Genomic DNA, 20,448 nt, shown 5'->3' with positions numbered 1-20,448 from the left:
AAACCCAAACCTGTGTATTTCCTTTTTCTGGCTGTGGAACTGTAATCCCAGTTTTGTGACATGTAAACACAATCTGAACATAATACACCAAGAACGTCATCTTGCTTTGCGGTAGGGACTTCAAACAACATCTTAATTTACATTAAAGAATGGTTTGAACCTTTGAACCCTTAAATCAAAAGAACTAAAGTGGAGGACAACTACAATATACCTGACAATTGCTCAGAACAGTTTTCAAAATGTGCCTTTCTTCCATACAGGAGGCTATGACATGGAGTAAAAATGGACACACATGGAAAAGAATGGTGCATAACATTGGCACTTACATTTCCCAGATGTCCTCTGGTAGGTTAGCTGGAATTTCTGTTAAGCCCCTTCCTCGACAATCCACTACATTGTTGCTGCAGGTGCAGGCAGATGGGCAAGTGATGGAACTGGCACTGCATGATGGAGGTTCAGACTGGGAACCTGAGACATAATGAAAACATTAAGTGTTAGTTTTGAAAAATGAGCACCTGAGATTTTAACAACAAAATACATCAGCCTCTGAGTTTTACAGATCCTTTTACTATATTAAGTAATAATTTATTTGGATTCAGTGAATCTAATGTGCTACAAATCAACTGCAGAGAAAAAGTGCAAAAGATTATTGTGTTCTTATTCTTGCTCAGTCTCGACTCTATCAATCTCTTTCTCTTGTGAATGCTTCTTTGGTCCCCTCCATGATCAACCATATCAATTTATTCAAAGTTTTAAAAATAAGCCTTAAGATCAAATAGTATTTCCAAAACTTATCTTTAACACAAACATTCCTTGAGTATTCTTCCATACTGAGAGAAGACTGTCATTAGTGATGACTTATGTTTTTGAAATGAGGTAACCTGTTATGGCATAAAGACTTGAAATATAAAGCTAGTTTTTTTCAATATAAGACAATGTTAATGGAAACACATGAAGAATTCAGAAAAATGTGAATTCAAACCTCCAAATCCTTGCTTAATCTAGTAATTCCTGTGAAAGACAATAAACTACTTACAGAGCAATGGTTTAGCATGATGACATTGCTCTATATACGTTCTAGTCAATCCATTAAATTTAAGTTTAATTGTCATTAAGTTTTTTTGAAAATGTAGCAATTATGTCAATTTTGCTCAAATGGTTATGATTCTTACGTTTAAAATTTTGATATATACATACACTTAGACACAGGAAAAATGGTTTTGCTACACTAATTGAGGTTATCAAGATGTAGCAGTTACTGACTTATTTATGGTGAGTCATATTTCTAAAGTACATATAACACAAGAAACCTCAAGTATCTTTCTGACCAGATACACAAGGCTGAATGTGAAGGCTTGTGTTGGTAAGAAGCGACAAAATCTTAATAGAAACAGGAAGAACTGGTGTCTTTCTAGACTTCAGTAGATTATAATTCCAAAACATATTTGGTTTTTTTGTTGGAAAAATTAAAACATCCTAATTGCCAAATCACAAATACACGTGAAAACACGGAAACCTATACACAAATCTGTGCATTCTTGGGGTTTGTCTTGGAAAAAGACCCATGATTCATACTTCCATAAATTATAACTGCAGGTGAACAAAAGTTCAAAAATATTTGCTTGCACGAATTTGCAATCCAGTATCATTATGGCAATTAAAATTTTATAAAAATGCAACATTCTTATGAATTTTCTCTCTTGATTTATGTCTACATATCCCTGGTGTAACCCTTAACTTTGCACAACTTCAACTTGTATGGCAAGCCTACACATTTTTAAGGACTTGTAAACAGCAATGAAAAGTCAACATCAGAAAGACATTCAGTGGCACCTCTATCATTATTTTGAAAGGCAGATACAGTTTGAAAAGATGTCAGCTGAAAACTTCTACAGGCTGACTTTACACTTGCAAAGGCACCCTCCTGGAAAGCAAAAGACAATTAGTACAAAATCATGCCTTTCATTAGAAAGGTATTGAATTCTAATGTGAATTTGCTTCTGTTTGTCTGATTTTCCCTTAGTTCATACAGGTGGTCATCCCTTTGAAATATTATTTTGTAGCCAGGGATGACAGAGCTGCCTAATATTAAAGTATGCTGTTGAGTTTCAGTATAAGAACACCATTTCAACTGGGTACAAAATGTTGCCAAATTAAAGTATTGGGTTTGAATTTTATTTTTTTTTATTGGGTCATCACCTGACTTTCTGTCAGGACAGCAGGAGAAAAATATGGCTTTCATAGCACTGTATGTTTTAAATATAGCTTTTTTTGATGACAATCAGAGCTGTAAGTGACTGTATTTTGGTAGACTAGACCTTGCAACCCCCATTCAGGCATCCAAAATTAGTATTTTCTGAGGTAGTGACCATCTTGGAAAAAAATGGATCTCACAGGACATCTATGGCATGGGTAGAAGTCAAATTCATTCTTTATGAGAGTGGGAAGCTGCTTTCATCATGAGATGATCTTAATGATCCTTTCTCATTGATAAAATACACTTATTTATAGCCCACTTTCCAACTTCTATGGCAGCTGCAGATAAGGAGTTTACCAGCAACAGACTTTTATCTCAACACAGAGCTGGTTTCAGTATTAGAGCAGCTTCACCCTACATGGAATCAAATTGGTAAAAATCTACTGTAAAAGATAGTCCAATAATGTATTTAACTTCTAAATCCTAACACATATGGCCCAAAAAATCAAACCCATATTTAACAGGCAACTTGAACTTTGACTTGTTCCAGTTTCAAAATCTTATTAGACATTGTCTTGACATAGTTTACATATAAACCCAGGTGTGTAATACAGTATTTAAGTTGCAGCTATTTGAACAACACCACCACAACTTCACTGTTTAAACATGTACATGTGTAACAGGTAGGACAAGCAGCTCTCTTGGGTCTGTCTTCTGACTACAGAAATGCAGGGCAGACATACCATCATTGCGAATTAATAGAATTCCTTCAAAACTAATGGAACTCTGCTGCATACCACCAACAGCATTGCCAGCTCTGCCTTTCACAGAGTTTCTGTAAGATTTTAACTTTATTACTTCCAAAAGTAGTTTATATTTCCTCAAAATGAGACAGGCCTCTGTTGTTTGCATAAGAACAAGAGGTTTGTTCTTACAACCTGATCACAAGTGTTTTAAATTTTCTCTTTGTCTGCCCACCCTGTGGTGCAAGTCCCAAAACAAAATGAAGAATGAGGGAAGTGCAAACGGGCTATTGCAAGCTCTTAGGGATAAGGAGAAACTATCAAACTGGGAAGAAACACTTCAGAGCAATCCTTGCTCCCTGGGAGGCAAAAAGAAAGTTGGTAGCAAGGTCAAATCTTCCACGCACCCTTTATCATCACATGTCTGATGTGCTTTCTGAGAAAGCTTTGTATGAGGGGAAATTCCATTTTGCACAGTTGTAACACTACAACATATCACTGTGGGTTAGAGAAGCAGTAGTACACTCCCTTTTCATTAGGGCACAGCGTCAAAAAACATATTGCCAGTTGGAGTTTTAAGAGGCTGTTCCTGACTCTACTGCATCTAAATCAGCAGTAGGTGATTCAGTGGAACCCAGTTCATCACCTCCACATCTTGTACGATGCAGTGTTGCAGAGCACTCTAATAATAGTTTCTGCCACTTTTGACTGACATTTTGTGCTTAAGAGTAATAATACTTCTGATTCCATGCTGAATACAGGCATCTATATTTGGTGCAATTCTTTCCTCTTAATGAGCAAAAGCAGATCTGTCCTGTGGATTTCTGAAAAATTTAATGAAATAAAAACGCTGTCCATAAATTGCTGTCATTATTAACAAATGTTTTTGGTTATGTTTTGCCTTTGCAAAGAACAAAATACTGTATTACACATGGACACTCAACAGGCATCTAGCATATATTCCATCATCTCTTACACAAACAGTCATCTGTTAAGGTAAAGTTTTCTTGAATAATGCTATAAACAGAATTTCAAATCTGATTTTGATTTAACTGCTTCAATTAAATGAGGATCCACTGTTAGCTCCATAGCAGATCTATAGTGTTAAAGCACAAAAAAATCCAAAAGCACTTAATCAGTTTATTGTTTGTATAGTTGTGGAGAGCTGGTGAAGAAAGGACTGGTCAAGAAGACAAGACTAAGGAGGCTATGGAATTTAAAGGTCTTTAAACCTAAAATTTGGGTATGATTTTTGTAGGTATGCAGAGTATAAGCATACAGATAGATCAAAGACCCCAAGGCTATACAGCCTCTAAAGAAGAATATCTGACATCTAAAAATTAATTTTCCTTTTACTGCCAATACTTCTTCAAAAGAAAAGACACAGGAAAAGCAAAAATATTTCAGATTCCCATTTGTATCTTTCACAAGTGCAGTAAACTCCTCAGCGTGGATGCAACAAAAGGAAATGGCCATAGACAAGCCAGCTGCATTTATATTCTTTCTCTTCTGAAGTTCTTACTATCTGTCATCTTGTCATTTCAGACTTTCTGTTACACAGCAGCACTAGTTCACCGTGTTAATTATATTTTTCTCTAAGAGAAAAAATCATCAAATCAATTACACATTTGGCTATTAAAAAACCAACACTAACAAAACATGGAAGCTAGGATAGGAATACGATTAACCAAAATTACTACACTTTTTGTTCCTGATGTGATGGAATGACAGCCTCAGTGATTATGGTAGTTAATATATGGCCTGACATTGGCCTGCACCACTTTATTTTACAGTGTCAGACTATGGGTTAGAGTGACAGAGGAGACTGGGGAGATACTTAGGACCCAGCAGTTTAAAGAGAAATTAAGCATTTTTTTCAAATAAGCATCTCATTGGCCTCTAGCCTTTTAAGAACAGCAAATAGGCTGATATTACAATTAGGATAGAATGGTTATGGTGTATAATTGAACAGTTCAAATCTCACAGGCATTTAAAATAAATTTTGCAATGACTAAATAAACTAAATAATCTCATTTGCATTGACACCCAATTACAGCATACTAAGTAGTGTGCTTTATTACCTCCTTACCTATCCAATTTCCAATTGCTTTACAGGCCTTTTCCACCAGGAAAATGTTAGTTATTTGTGCAAATTATTAATGGTTTTTAAGATAAATCTGACAGAATTTACCAGTTCAAAATCTGTGGTGGCTTTGAACCATTTTAAGTGTAGCAGACATGAAATTATTGATCAATAAACAAAACACTACAAGTATTGCATATCTGTGGATATATTATGAGCTTTTGTGGTTCAATTAAATAACCCATTGGAACTTCTTACAACGCTGGGACACATGAAACCAATTACTACTACATGAACTACAGTTTCCACTAAACTCAGTCTCAAAAAGACACCAAAAGCAGATACATTGCTCTTGAATGGTGTTTGCATCCCAGTATTAGAATACACTTGAGTGTGTACAGTCCTGCAGAGAGGTATGTACGGGCAAGTCAATCACAACTATCTGCAAAGTTAGCATCCCTTGTTGATGGCAAATATTCCATTGATGGAGAAAAATTTGTACAAATATGTTTATTCTACAGGAATGTGCAGCAAATGTTTTTTGTAAATATTTCCATCTATAGTTGTTCAACAGCTTTTTGCTGAACACAGCAGTAAGTATTTATGATTGGTGACTTCAGCCCCTGGCTGATGAAGTTAATACCATCAAGTTCATGGTACAAAAAAATTAGCTAGTCATGAATATTCATTATTTGGTTCAAGTTCACTGTTTTGCTGAACATTCCCAAACAGTAAATTTATCTGATAAAAATTCATGGCATACGAGCACAACTGCTCTGTAGGCAAAGCCAACACCAATGGGCTTACAAACAAATATTGAGGAATAAAAAAGGAAATAGCCAACTGCAGTGAAAGGAAGGTCTGGCATAATGAATGAAGCCTACTATATTCTACAAAAAAATATGTTACATGTGTCAAAAAATATCAGTAAAGTAACACCATTGAAAATCAGACCTTACTTCACATTGTCTTATCCTAAAGCACTAAAATTAGAATTATTTAATTAACAATAATAGTACAAAAATTGTATGGGATACTTCTAAACAAAATGGAAGCAAACAGAACAAAGAAGCAGGCTCACCTATAACAACTGAGGCTTAATAGGTAGATTTGTTCTTCTGAAGGATTAATAAAACAGAATCTTTGATACAACTTAAGTCCTTTCAAAACTATGACAAAGTTGGTTTCCTCTCAGGAAATTTATTCCAGCTACGTCTTCCATAGGAGGGATTGAAAAGTTAAGAGTTTGAATGTCTCCTATGGCCTGGGCCCAGTCTGAGCCTTTCTTTGAAGGTCTTTCTCCAGCCTTGTCAACACATGGATTACTTCCTAAAAGCAGCCAGAATTTAACTTTCTGACCACTGCACCACAAGGAAGGCTGTCAGCATGTATTTGGTTCTTGGGGTTTGTATACTATTTGTTCTTCCAAAACAGGCTAAAGACTAAAAAAAATATAATGTTGCCAGATAAGTCTTGAAAGATGTTCTTCTGCAGTTCAAATGGCATCTTGTTAACACCAATTCCACAATTGGTAACAGCAGTCTAGAAGGTGCCATATGAAGTGACATTTAAAAATAGGTCCAGAAATAATAGTGACTTATAAATATATTCAAGCTTAAAAATGAAGAGGAAGATAAATTATTTAAGTGAAAGGATGCCACCTGTACAAGGTTAAATGATAGATCATGGCCATGATCAATTGTAAGCCTATGAAAGAAGTATAGTTGTGGAATGGCCGTCTAAACAAATTATCCATTAAGGAACCTCACCTGTTTTATGATGAAGTTTAATAAAGTTACAAAAGGGATAAAAATAGTTTAAGATTATGCTTTGAGTCCCTGGGGATTGATTTGCTGGTATTGGAAAAGGGCTTTTTAAACACAATTCACTTTGTTGTTTTTAAAGTGTGCCTGCCTCCTGCTGCAGCCAACACAGGACTTGACCTGCCTCAGTACAAAAGCTGGTGTCCTTAGGAGGAGGAGGAAGATGGGATTCACTGCGGTCAGCAGCATCACAGACTGACACAGCTACGCAGGTGACGCCTGTCAGAATGCGACATTTCTACTGATAAGGACCCCCATGGGCTCCGGCCTGGTCAGGAGCTCACTCAATGGCCAGATCTGCAGTGAGGAAGCACTTTTGTCCAGATGAGCAGGCAAGGACTGATGTGAGGCGCTGCACCCTTCCCAGAGCTTCCACAGAGTTCCTTGGACCAAATTCTTTGGCATTTGGAACACGCTAAGGAATGCAAGGCAATAGTGACCTTCCTTGTCTTTCTCCTGGGACAGCCTGAGGTTGCTGCCTTTGGTCTTTTGCAAGAGACCTCTGGTATATCCAAGCTCTTTATGGTATCTGGAACTTACAGAATAAAATTCTTATGGCTCTTCTGATCTAATCACATTTGCCTACAAATACAAGGAATTAATTCAACAAGTCAGGAGATACTTTCAGTTTGGGTACGGACTGCTGGTGCAGAGGGGCAACAGGGGCCTCTGTGAGGAGAGGCAGGTCCTGCCCCGTGCCAGGCACAGCCGGTTCCCACCGGTTCCACAGCGGCCCTGCTGCAGGGCAAAGCTGGTTCCCACCGGTTCCACAGCGGCCCTGCTGCAGGCCACAGCCAGTTCCCGCCAATTCTGGCCAGTTCCACAGCAGCCCTGCGGCCCTCAGTGAAGCTGGTGCTGCCTCTGTGAAAGTGTGTTTCAGAAAGGGTGAAGCGGTGCCAAGCAGTGAGGAGTGAAGAAAAAAGTGTGAGGAACAGCCCTGGGAGCAGCAAAGTCAGAGACCAAGGAGCGGGGAGAGGCTCTGGAACAGGCCTGACCTTCTCCCTAGTCCTGTTGAGGAGGGTGAGTGAGAGCAGCTGGGTGTCTGGCAGTCATGGGCAGCCCACCATGGCTGTAATGCACCTACATCACTAAATTTCACTGGCAGTAAACATTTATATGAATCTGATATTGACTGTACGCAACTTTGTATTTGCCACCTATTCATTTATGGAATTCTGCAGTCATTTTATAAGCAGCTCTATGCTTTTTTTTAATTACTCTTATTGAGTGTTGTCCTAGTTGCATCTGGGATAGAGTTAATTTTCTTCCTAGTAGCTGGTACAAGGATCCATAAACGTGTTGCCAGTTACATACACGAATCAAACAGAAAAAGTCTGCAGATTCCATACAAAGGGTCAGCCACATACTCTGAGTCAGCCCTGTTTCTTCGCGTTGAACACCGCTGCTCTGGGCGCACTAGCTCAGAACCAGGCTGTGGTACCCATCTGTGGCAGCACAGACCACCATGACGCGCATCCACTGCATACCAAAATACTACCAACCTACTAGTAATAAAACAAGCCACTGGTTTTGGACATTAACATAAACCCCAATTATGTTATTTTTCTTACAGCAAAAGTTCAAAAGCTCAGTGGCTGGATAATTATACCCCAACCTGCCATCATTAAATAAGCATTAAAGAGCTACACATACTGCTCTGGGGAAAAGCGAATTCCAGAAAAAAGGTAATTATACTAAAAAAGGTAAGACATCATTTTTGGACATTAAAACTAAGTTTGTTGTAATTTAAAGCCAATTTTCAGCTTTGGCGGTGCTTGAGTAAATACATATTTATCCCTCGGATTTGCAAGATGGTCCCCCAAATGAAAACACCTTATGTGGCAACTTACATATGAAGCAATTCAAGTACATTCTTACAGGAGAAAACAACATAACTGCTAGTGCTGGAGTAAATTTACATTTGTATTAAGACACTTAATAGAAACAGAAAACTAAACTCCGATAAACAGCGATTACTGTCTCTCCAAATGTCCTATAGGAGGAGTCATTTGAGGAGCAAGTAACAAATACACAGTATTTAAATGTTTCTTTACATGAGATGTCAGTATTAAATTTGTGGTAGCAAATTATAACAGGAAGTAAAAATTCTATCAGAGTTCAACAAAAAAATTCTAAGACCAAACTGAAAGCACAATTTTTACCAAAAGGCTTTTAAGTCATACAACACTGAATGTCCTGCACAGACTCCATTGTAAGAGGAGTTGTTGGGTCTCTTGACAGCCACAAAAAGCATGAACCTACTCAACAGTGAGAAAATATTATTTGTCTAGAATGACTCACAGGTCACTCTTTTGGAAAGAGGTCAAAGTTAGATGAAATGGTTAAGCTCACTTCTAAAAGCAATAACACAGCTGCAGAATGAGGGCATCCCGCACAGCAGAAAGTGACCATTCACCCACACAGAGAAAAAGGCCTCCTCCTCCGTCTGCTCCTCCCACTTCAGCTACCCAGCTTCCTGTGACCATTAAAACTGAGGGCCAGTAGCAGCCCTTCTCTGCATGAACAGGAATGGACTGCATGGAGAGAAACTGCCCTGCTCCCTCAGGAGCAATTGCTACCCCCCAGCACTATCAAAATCTGCATCATTAGCAAATAGTCATCCCTGCTCTTTAGTTTCCAGGGAGCACCAATCTTCTGTGCTGGCAGCACCTCCTTGTCCCATGTTGAAAGCAGCAGACCTGCTGCTAGTTATGCAAATACACTATTGCACAGTCTTTTAAATAGCAGCAGACTGGGGGGAGTTCCTCTCCCCGCACACTTTTCCTTTGGTATCTTCTGAATGTTCTCATTAAGAAACTGAGCTTGAGGAGTGCTATTTTATTCATTACTCATTGTTGGTTGTCTCCTCAATAATATGCTATGAAGTTATTAGGAAAAAAATGGAACAAGACAATTCACTGAGTTTTGTGGTCTGGGACAGAGTAACAGCTATGTTTTAAGATCATTTGACCTCACCTAAACAAACAAATCTGCTTCCTCATTACGGCTTCCAGTCTGCATTAAGCAGCAGGAAGCTAGCATATATTCCTCTTTATTATACCTCAGCTGCAGTAGCAGCGTATGAATCAGAAACTCTAGGTCTTCAACCGAGATTTGAGACGATGAACTATTTTCTTAAAATCAGTATCAGTTTATTTAGCCAGAAATCACTAGACACTTGGCTCTGCTAGTGATTTCTTACATCAATTTCAGACTGAATTTTAACTTATTTTATCCAAATTATATATCTTGATTTTCATGAGATTCTTGTAGATTCTCCAAATGGGAATGAAAGATCAAGAATCAGAGAAAATGCTTTCTAATGAAAAAAAGAATGATTTATGGATCCAGCTTCTCTCTCTACAATGCTTGTTTAATTATTTAAGAAAACTATCTTAGGAAGGTAATTAAAAATCACATATTTTACATTTAAACTTTGCTAAATTTCATATTGCAAGGCATACAGGACAAATCAGCTCCAAATTAATGTCAGGTTTTAGAATCTGGTGCGACTTACATGAAAAAAACCATGAATTCATTAACTATCTGCTCTGTAAGTGTCTGGTCTATTCTAAGAAATTTCATTCAATCTTTATACTCCATTGTAAATGCTGTCCACTGAAGAATACCTCAAGCTACTGGCCAAAACTGTAACAAATCTGTATCAACCCGCACCTTTAAATGGGCAGCAACAGAAAAAGAGAAAAATCAACTTCCTTCCACCACCCGGTGCAATCAACTCACTGTCTCTGCCTGCTTACCTACCAGATCATCTCCTCTGCAAGCAGCCAGTTGAGAACTGATGACGTTTGAGCTGTTCTGACAGCAGCTAGCAGAGAACAGCAGCGGCTGAAGTATGCTACACATCACACTACAAGACACAATGCTCCTGAATGCTTCTGCTTTATTCTAACACGCAGTTCAGATGCATATATATTTTCTCATGTATATCCTTAGGAAACCCAGAATGATTCATATAATCGTAAAAAAATCCAAATAGGGTCACTCGGTGGGCCCTGCACAGAACACTGAAAAGACCAATGTGCTACTGATGGTATAACTTCATGAACCCACTGCATCAGTTTGCAAAGGTTTACAGCCACACTAACACAGGTGAGAAAACACATTATGACTTAACTGATCAATATGTAAATTAATTTCAACTTCAATAAGAAAAAGTAGAAGAAAAATCAAAGAGCCATAATAAAACTTACATGAGAGGAAAATGAAATAAAATTACTCTCCTAAGGAGGTCAGAGGAGGACAAGAGAGACAAATAGGCAGAGAGAGAGAGAGTCTACGTGTTTGAGACAGACAGAGTTAGAGAAGCCAGTTCAACAGTGAAACATCTGAACATGGAAGGAATCTGGGTCTGATCCAAGCAAAGACTGGAAGGCTCTAAGAGGTACCGAGCGTTAGTCAGCACCCCCAGATGCTTCCCTGCTAGCTACGGGAATATAAAACAGTTCCCAAGGATCAGAGTGCACATAGTGTTTCAACTGACAAGAACTCTTTGCTTAGTATACTGTTTTCTCTTGTCACAGCAATGTAGCAGTGAATTGTAAGGTCATAGTGGAGAGAGGAGAAACGCACCTATGTGCAGCACATCAACAGGGGCACTCATCCTCTGGTGCCACACAATTTCCCCTTCTGCAACATACTGTCTTGTAGGAGACTATCTCACCAAACATCCCAGAGCTCAATAAGCAGCTGTGCAGGAGGAAATAAATGTCTGTTTGGAGATTTCTTTGGGAACAGGTGGCTTCAAGGCAAAGGTCCAGGAAGGCTGCCCTGTCAGGGGTGGCTCTGGAGGAGAGACTCTCCTATGAGGAGAGGACAGCTTCCTGAAGAAGCTGTCCAGAAGGCTCTGGTGGGTGACAGGACTGCCAGCAGTTCTCAGCACTCTCCCCCAGCGGTGAGGGGCCCTCTAGTCCCAACTCGGCTCAGTTCTATTAATGCCTTTCCACAAATGCACAAATGCAACTAGACGATATTTGAAAACCTCTCTCCAGGCAACTACACACTATTTAACCCTACAAGTTCACCTACAGTTCTGAGCCAAATGCTCATGGGCATGAACAAGTGAAACCTGGAATTGCTTTTCCACTGCTCACAATTTGCACACAAGTGCCATTTCAATTAACATTTTTATAATTTATGTGCACAAGCTGAACAACATTTTTGAAAGACTGACTCTCAGTTGACATTAAGTATGACTCAGTTTACACAGATATATCTGCACATAAGTCTGACTTCAGCAACATTATCTTGAGAGACTCTGCACCTAAAAAGAGATAAACAACACTGTGCAAAACTGGTAGCATAGTGTCCACAAGGAATCAAGCAATTTGGGTCCAGTTATGGCACCTCTCTAGCAGTGTTTCACTTCTTCTTTTTCAACTTAGGGTATTCCTTGGTATATAGCATTCGAAATTTGTTTTGAAAGGAACATTTGTCATAAAATTAGGAAAAAAACCCTATTCTTGCATAGGGTTCAAAAAATAACCAGAAGTCAGTTTTTCAAGGATGTTTTTCTTCTTTCTCCAAATTATTTTATTTTTTTTCTTTCTCCAAAATATTTGATTCTATTCTTTCTCCTTTGAAGCATGCAACAGCACAAGTTTTGAACTGGAATGTTCTAAAGAAGCCCATTTTACAGTGGAGGAAAAGCTGCGTTTTCTTTTGCTGTGATGATATTACCACTGCCATAAAAACACAAGTGCTTGAAATGCTGAGCCTATACTTAAACTGAGTAGTTCACTACATTGTATTTCAGCTCTTCATAAATACAATGCAAAGGCAGCTTTCACTGCCAGCTTGAGGTTGGTTACAGTGATTCATTTAAGCTTAAATCGTATAAAATTCCTGTGCAGAGGGACAAGTTCAGTTCACTATTCACCTCCTGTCCTGGTTTGACTTCATAGTCAAACATGAACAAATTATGCTGTAAAATCAGGAACAAGAACTGTAATAAGGAGCACAGAAGATCTATATCCTCTTTAAACTAGCTGTCCATGTAGCTTTTTGTCAAACTAGCACTCACTGAGTTCTCTGCTATATTCTACACTAAAATGAGCTCTTCAATACATTTCTTTTTCAGTGTATTTTATTTCCAAAATGATGGTTAGGAGATACAGTTGATGGGACTGTCTCACTGAAAGTTTCCTTCCTTTAATTTTTATTATTTAAAAAAAAATGCAGGAAAAACTTGAGAGTTCTATGTTCTTGGTACAACAGGCAAGTGTTTAAAACCCTTTTCTTTTTTGGAAGTCATAGTCTGCACAGAAAATTCTGATTAGATAAGTACTGTCCACATTATGTTTCTCATTTAACAATTATTATCTCCTGTCCTGATTTAAACAACTCTTTTTCCCTCACTTCACTGTATCATGAATCCAAATAGCTGAACTCATGCCCCATCTGAAACTTCATTTCATGAGAAAAAAATACTGCGGTTGCCTCTTTGGTAAAATTAGATTCTGCTAATAGCTTCATTCATTCATCCATTTATTTTATCTTTCCCCTCCCAAGACTGTCAGATTTCTAAACTTTTAGTTGAACTTCTGATGTAATTATCAGATATTCTGGGCATCATCAAATCTCCACTACTGCGTAAAAGCTGCTCAGCACTCCTGAAAATCACGTCACAAAAATCACTGCTGCACAACTTCATTTTCCATGTGCCCATAACATTTTCTGCACACACGCAGGGCTGGCTGGGCATTAATTTACCATCCATGGTATAGTTAAGGGGATCATACCCTTCTTCTCCAACTCCATTTTTTTTTTCTTTCTTTGACACATATAAGTGAAACTGCAGAAAAAAAGGCATTCCTAAAAACATTTCTACCATGAGCACTTGTACTGTGTTTCCATCAGTCAGCCCATGTACCATGAGGATAAAGCTTTAGGGCTCACAGGCTGTGAGAGATAAGGACACAACACCACAAGACTCACAGTCTATCAAGATTAGAACTCTCATCGGCTTCGTAACAAGCTCCCTGTGTTACTTAGCATTTGGCCTGCAAAACTATCTCCAGACTTCTGTCTGATTTCATCCTTATTTTTTTCCACACCATGCACCCTGCCATGTCATATCTCTTCCTTTATTTCAGAGATTTCCTTCCCCAATTTTTCCATTTTTCTCTCTCTCTTTTAGTCTTTCTTTCTTCTTCTTTTAAGGCAATGCATTTCTATCACAAAAGTGCAGTTCCAGAGACGTGATGAATAGGCCCAATATATAGGCACGTAGTTTGTGAGTTGGCCGTGTATCATCAGCCTCATTTATCAGTGCGGAAACCTGTAGAACAGCGAAGTGCACTGGCTCCTTAAGAATCCTGCTTCAGTCCCTGGGATGAAATCTGCTCCTCATGTTCTATAGCCCAATCATTTTTCAACAGAGTCAGATTAGCATTTTCTATTTCCTTTCTTTGGTATTCCAGTCAGCTATAGATCTCTTCCCTTGAGAAATACCAAATTATCCACACTTAATTGATTTCTTATGCTGGTATCATTGGCAATGCTAAAGTAGAAAAAATAATTGGAGAACTGATATGTTAACTGGAATCCAATAATTCTTATAAAGCTGAAAAAATTAACTATTTGATCTACTCCCATACAGCTTAGCAATGATAAAAACAAACAGGACTGCTAGAGAATGGCACTTAAACACAACATAGTGATTTTCCACCCATAGTTTCTATGTGAATATCAATATAGGTAGATATTGACTGATAAATAAATGAATAATTGGCATCCTTACCAGAGCAGACAAAGTCCTTTTTCTGAACCTCTGACACCAGAAAGCCCCGCAGGTTCACAGGTGCCAAGCAGAAGGTGAACTGCCCGATGGTACGCCTCTGCCGCAGCCAGTCAGACAGCCAGGCCAGGTGGCAGTCGCAGTGCAGGAAGTTGGAGTGAAGCCGCCTACAAAAGGCAGAACAACCCTGAAGTCAGCGGTAGGGTTTTAAACGTAAGACACAATGAAGTACAAGTCTGCCTGGCTCTTCGCTGCCATTCCAGTAGGATCACTGCAGGTTATTGGTTACAGCTGAGTCAGGTCTTAACTGTCTATATTGCCATGTAATATACAAATGTCCACATATAAATTAGTGTTATTATTTATAATGTCTTGGAAGAACAAAGTTAAATAATGACCTGCCTACAGGTAATCATGAGCTGGCCATTCTACACAAAAGAGCATGCAGAATTTAAGGTCCCTCCCAGTAATCACTTTGCCTGTGATTTCATATCAGAAATAACTGCATAAATGTGATATCTTTGAGGGAATTCAGAGGATGGTTTGTATAAGCACAAGGACTAGGCTGAAACACAAGGTAATAGGTGATTCTTCCCTCTTTTCTTTCCTTAGGGGGTGGGGGAAGAGACCTCACACACCAGAGGCTATTGATACCTTGTACGTTCCTGTGTTGCCTGTACAAATTCATCAATGCCTTTTTTACTGTGGCAATTTAATGCAAGTACACAGGTTCTAGACAGGAATTTTCAACTCATAACAAAGAAGGGGTCTACAACAGTGTCATGCCTCACAGCAATGCCAGGGCCATTCTTTGTAATGGAAGATGTAGCCACACAGCTCCCTTCCCAGCCTGCTTCATGCCTGGCACTAGAGATCTGCAGCATTATCACATCACGGGGGGAAGTCTGCAAAATGATGATGCGTTCAGGAAGCAATGTGGTGATTTTAATAGCTACCAAACTTTAGGTCAAAACAAAAGCCCAGGATATTAATTATTTCATTCCTTGTAACAAGTCATATATTTGCAGTGTTCTAACGAAGCTGAAATGATAAACCAGATTGAAAATCCTGTCAGAAATGGTTAGAAAAAGCATTACTCACTAATATTACAGGCATTACATTTTAAAAACCCTACACAATTGGTGTGCACAGACTTAGCCTTGTCCATTCACCGTAGAAATTAACTTTCTATCTGTGAGATCTTCATATTGCACAGCAGTAGTGCAGGTCACCAGTGGCGCCTGGGCTGACAGTCCCCAGATTTGTACGTCTAGGGTGGGCAGTCACAGTAAAAGACCACAAATCTGGAACTAGGAGTTTATCCTGTAGAGATGGAAGATGCTAGTCTCCTGGGAGCACTGTAAAACGTAATTGTTTTAGAAGAATGGTGAGAAGATCTTGTGTTTAGGGATTATGAAACTATTTAACTGACACTGCAGTAAGTTAGATTGCTAGTAAAACGTTTTGTTATTATGAACCATTAATCTGCCTGTAACACTTTTTGTTTGAAAAAAACAAATAAATACATTTACAACAAAAAGAGAACAAATGTCCAGTCAGAAATCACACTAAAGAAGACTGTTCTAACTCAAGACAGTAAGCATTTCATTTAAATCCCCAATGTATTATCCCTTTCCACCACAACAGTCAACAACGACACTCAAAATCATCTTTCTCCAGGAACTGAAGTGGAGCTCATCCCATGCCATTCCTTGCATCCCCCATATGGGTGTAGGCAAGCAGGAGTAATTTCACAAAAGGGGGCAACTTTCCAGTTCTGTGAGTTGGGGTTATTTCCTCATTAGGTTCATATAGCCGGTTTCTGGGTCTTCCCATTTTGCTAGTGCAAACTGTCACCCCCCTGTCAGCTCGCCCGCCTCAGCAGAGCCCTACCTTGTCATTTCTTCAAGTTTTTTTGCGTGGATATTCTAAGTTTGCTTTTGAGAGGAGACTCTTTTTAGAGAGCCTATCAAGCTTAACAAAGCAGCTTATTAGAATATATTTTTGATAATTATATCAGTGAATATAGCTACAAAAAGACTTTTCACAGTACTTCATACACCAATTCCCTATGAACATGAAAAGCACTGAAGTGACTTGGTACACTTTCAGTTTACCCTTAAATAAAAAAAAAAAATTAAAAGAAATTATGCAATTACCTCTCTCAGCAGTCACTCATACATGTAGAGACAACAGGACACTTACCATTAAGTAAATAGGTATGGGAGACATGCTTTAACATAAATAAAGCTGTTTCAAGCAAAGGAAAGCAGATCAATAAAAACTAATTCCTGTCACTTCCAATCACGGCTAAAAGATCAATGAAACTTAGCAACAGAAAAGACAGTTAAATAAAAAAGGTTACCACAGAACTGATTTCTTTAAAGAATTCTTCAAGTGCTTCAAACCTTAGTAGCACTTCTTTTTTTCCTGTTTGGTTTTTTGGTTTTGGGTTGTTTTGGGTTTTTTTGGTCTTTTTTTTTTGTTGGTTTTTTTGTTTGTTTGTTTTGTTTGTTTTGTTTTGTTTTTCTTTCCTTCCCCTGAGATGTCATGTTCAAGTTGAATATGCTTTTTATTTTTCCTTCTCTGTTCTTTCATTTTTCCTTTATTTTTCCTTCTCTCTTCTTCTTAAATGAGAAGATTGTTTTGAAAGCCATGAAGAAAAAGCTTATTATCTACAGAACTATCACAGCAGATGCAGCTGTGGCACAGGCAGCCCCAAATGTCCTGCTAATGGATCTTGCTAGTGTGTAAAAGGGACACATCGGGAAAACACTATCCACACTGCACTGAGCCTCAGCTGGATGGGAAAAAGGGCTTGGCCCTGCTTAAGTAACATTCAGGCCAAAGATTCCCTACAAGAGCTTCTCAAAAAAAACCCCCAGCATGTCCAAGTATGAAGCTATTTGAGAAGGTGTACAAACTAATGATGATTTTTAAAGAAAACAGCAGAGTCACCAAACTATAATGAACATGGTCCACTTGGACTAAATTTGCATTAACAACCTACAGATTAGATAGTAGGTCTTACTCAGCCATCACGCCTCAGACAGCTTTCTCCCTTTTTGCAAACTATTCACTGAGGTTGTATATTAATGCAGGAGAAAAGGTTATCAAGGGCAACAAAGCTCAGGAAACTAGAGAGAATATTAACATTTTCCTCCAAATAATACCTTTATATAAATATTTCACACAGGTGAACAATCACTGATCAGTTTTACATGTGCTCAGATGTATGTTAGTTGTTAGGGTATTACTATGCATTTACGCAAAACTTGGTTAAATCAAAACAGTATTAGCCTAAATTCTGAACAGAAGATAATCAGAAAATTCTGTGTAATATGTAGCTATGCAAATTTTTTTGTTAATAATTATAATTAATAAATTATTTATTGTGAATAGTGCTAGGATGACTTGGAGATAGAGGAAGAATTTTTAATATGAAGAATCAGCAAAAGAAATTATGAAATGCTATTTGATTCCTGTATTTATATTAATTGCTGTTTTCATGACTTTTCTGCATCTGTTGAAACAGATGGAAGGAAATACAGAAAATAAACCATTTTACTGTATTTCCACCTGTCTATGTAAATTTTTTTTATTCTTATATTGAACTGCTAAGAAGGGTACTGCATGTTATTTGGCAGTCTTTGGAGACTGAAACATGCCACTTGATATTGATGAAACTGCCTTTACAGAACATGAGGTGAATGAATACGAACGCAAGTTTGCAAAGGTGCCCTTTTAGCCATAGACCCTAAATTAAATTTCCAGCAAATCCTTTTAGAGTGGTTCAGCATTCATGTTCTATAAAATGTGGCTCTCAGAATTCAATATAAAAGCTTCCCTTTATAAATCCTATTTATGACTTCCTTCCCTTTTCCCCCCTGCCCCCCCCTTAATTACAGCAGAGGGGGATTAGTCAGCGTAAGTCTCCAGGGAGCTATATACAAAGCCATCTCTGAAATTAAACTAAAAAGAAAATGACAGAAGGCATTGAGCTCTGGTAACAGACAAGACTGACTAATCTGAAGAAGCCAGGCAAATGTTCTAGACCACTGTGACTGAATGAGAAAAGACAAATCTCCAGGAACCTTAACCCTACACACTTTATCTTCTTTATCCCTTCTCTTGTAAAAGACAAACATCTAATATCCATTTAATTACTTACATTAAGATCCATGAATGTCACCATTAATGAAGAATGTAAATCTAAATCACAGGTTATCTTACATAGATTGACATGAGTAAGAGCCATTTTTCTTCAGTTCTGCTAACTTATTTAATATGATTTTACACAGACGTATGTGGCATCCTTGAAGCATTTTATTTTTTCAGTGTCACAGAAAATTTTCAGGCTAGCTACTATTTCACTTTCTTTGCTTTTAGGACTAAATACATCTTGTTTGGGTTTGAAATTTTTGAGGAAAAAAACCCAGAGATACTTTGTTTAAACATGACTTCTCCTGAAGTTGCATACTCCCTAAAAGAATTCAAAGGAATAATTTATTTAAATAAAATGTATTTGGTAGGCTATGCCTAAATTATACAAATGCACACAGTCTAATTTCACAGTCTTTGTTTTTGGTCTACCAAAGTTGATCAGAGCTTTTCCAGTGTAATGATGCCCAGCTATAGAAAAATGGATTTGACATAAGAGAAGCTTTTATAAAAAATACATCAATATCAGTGACATTTTGTTTCAGAAAGTATCTGGAAAAGAAGCTTTTTTCAAGTTCTTAAAAAAATTTCTTATTTCAGAAATTAGTATTCTGAATTTGAAAAGAAGAAACTGGATTTAAATACAGGATATTAACAAAATTAAATAACTTGATCCATCTGAGCAGTTTTCACAGTTTTGATGATATTCCAGCTTGGATCACGTTTGACATTATGGATTTTTCCACAGGAAAAAAAATAATGCCAGTTTTGTTTCCAGGTAATTTCAAGAGCTTGATAAAACTGTGTCATACTTAACCCTGGGTAATCCCCGTGCAACCACTGCCAGGGCCCTGGGGGCCCCAGCCGTCTTCCCCACCTTGCCTGGCCTCACCAGGGGCTCCCCGGGCTGTCCCAGCCCTGCGGTGGCCCAGGACTTCCACAGAGCCCTGACGGGGCTTGCAGCCCAGCCCCCGCCCCAGCCCCCCAAAGCCGTGGGGTCCCCGCGTGGCTGGGGGCCCGTCTGAGCTGCTGCCCGCTGTCCCAGCCTGGCCTTGGCTGTCCCCGTCCCCACAGAGGTGTCTGAGGCTTCCCCTGCTGTCGGGGGTCCCTGTGGGACAGGAGATCCTGCCCTGCCCGCCATGGCCCTCCCAGGGTCAGGCTGCTCCAGCCACTGGCTCCTCAGGAGAGCAGGGTGGACTGCTCACATCGGGAAGAGACTGAAATAAGAGTATCACAAGAAAACAGATATCCAAAGAGTTGGCTTACACCATTATTATCATTGTTGTTATTAGTATCAATATCATTATTGTAATAATTCCTATTATAGTTATTATTGTTGTTGTTATTATAATATACAAAGATATTACTCACAGAGTCCTGATCTTGGGCATGTGATTGAAACTGGTAACGGGAATGCGCGTGATGTTGTTGTTGTTGAGAGTACTGTTAGGAGAGAAAAAAAAAGAAAAAAGAGAATAATAGATTGATCAATTATTTACATGTCTTCAGGAACACACTGTTTACAGAAAGAAACTGCTAAAACTCTTGATAATAAATCTGCCAGGCTGCGAGCAATAAGACATGCTGACCAACACCTGATACAATTTGTATCGTATCAAGGAAGATACTGCTAGGGCAAATCAACCAAGCTGTGTAAGAATGGATGAAGGTTACTATTTGCC

General features: G+C 38.5%; 1 protein-coding gene across 1 annotated transcript in view; it reads right to left on the bottom strand.

Moving 5' to 3' along the window:
- The window catches only part of SLIT3 (slit guidance ligand 3), a 531,450-nt gene that overhangs the window by 190,673 nt on the left and 320,329 nt on the right, over window positions 1-20,448 (bottom strand). The window contains exons 8-10 of the mRNA XM_056349923.1: window positions 20,138-20,209; window positions 14,609-14,772; window positions 327-468 (exon numbers count right to left, since the gene is read on the bottom strand). Coding sequence (XP_056205898.1) covers window positions 327-468; window positions 14,609-14,772; window positions 20,138-20,209 — 378 coding nt within the window. The remainder of the gene's footprint in view (window positions 1-326; window positions 469-14,608; window positions 14,773-20,137; window positions 20,210-20,448) is intronic.

This window comes from Falco biarmicus, chromosome 8, assembly GCF_023638135.1.
Source record: "Falco biarmicus isolate bFalBia1 chromosome 8, bFalBia1.pri, whole genome shotgun sequence".
In the NCBI taxonomy this organism is placed as follows: Eukaryota; Metazoa; Chordata; class Aves; order Falconiformes; family Falconidae; genus Falco; species Falco biarmicus.
Note: the sequence above shows the minus strand (reverse complement) of the source record. Positions and strands in the feature narration are given on the sequence as shown.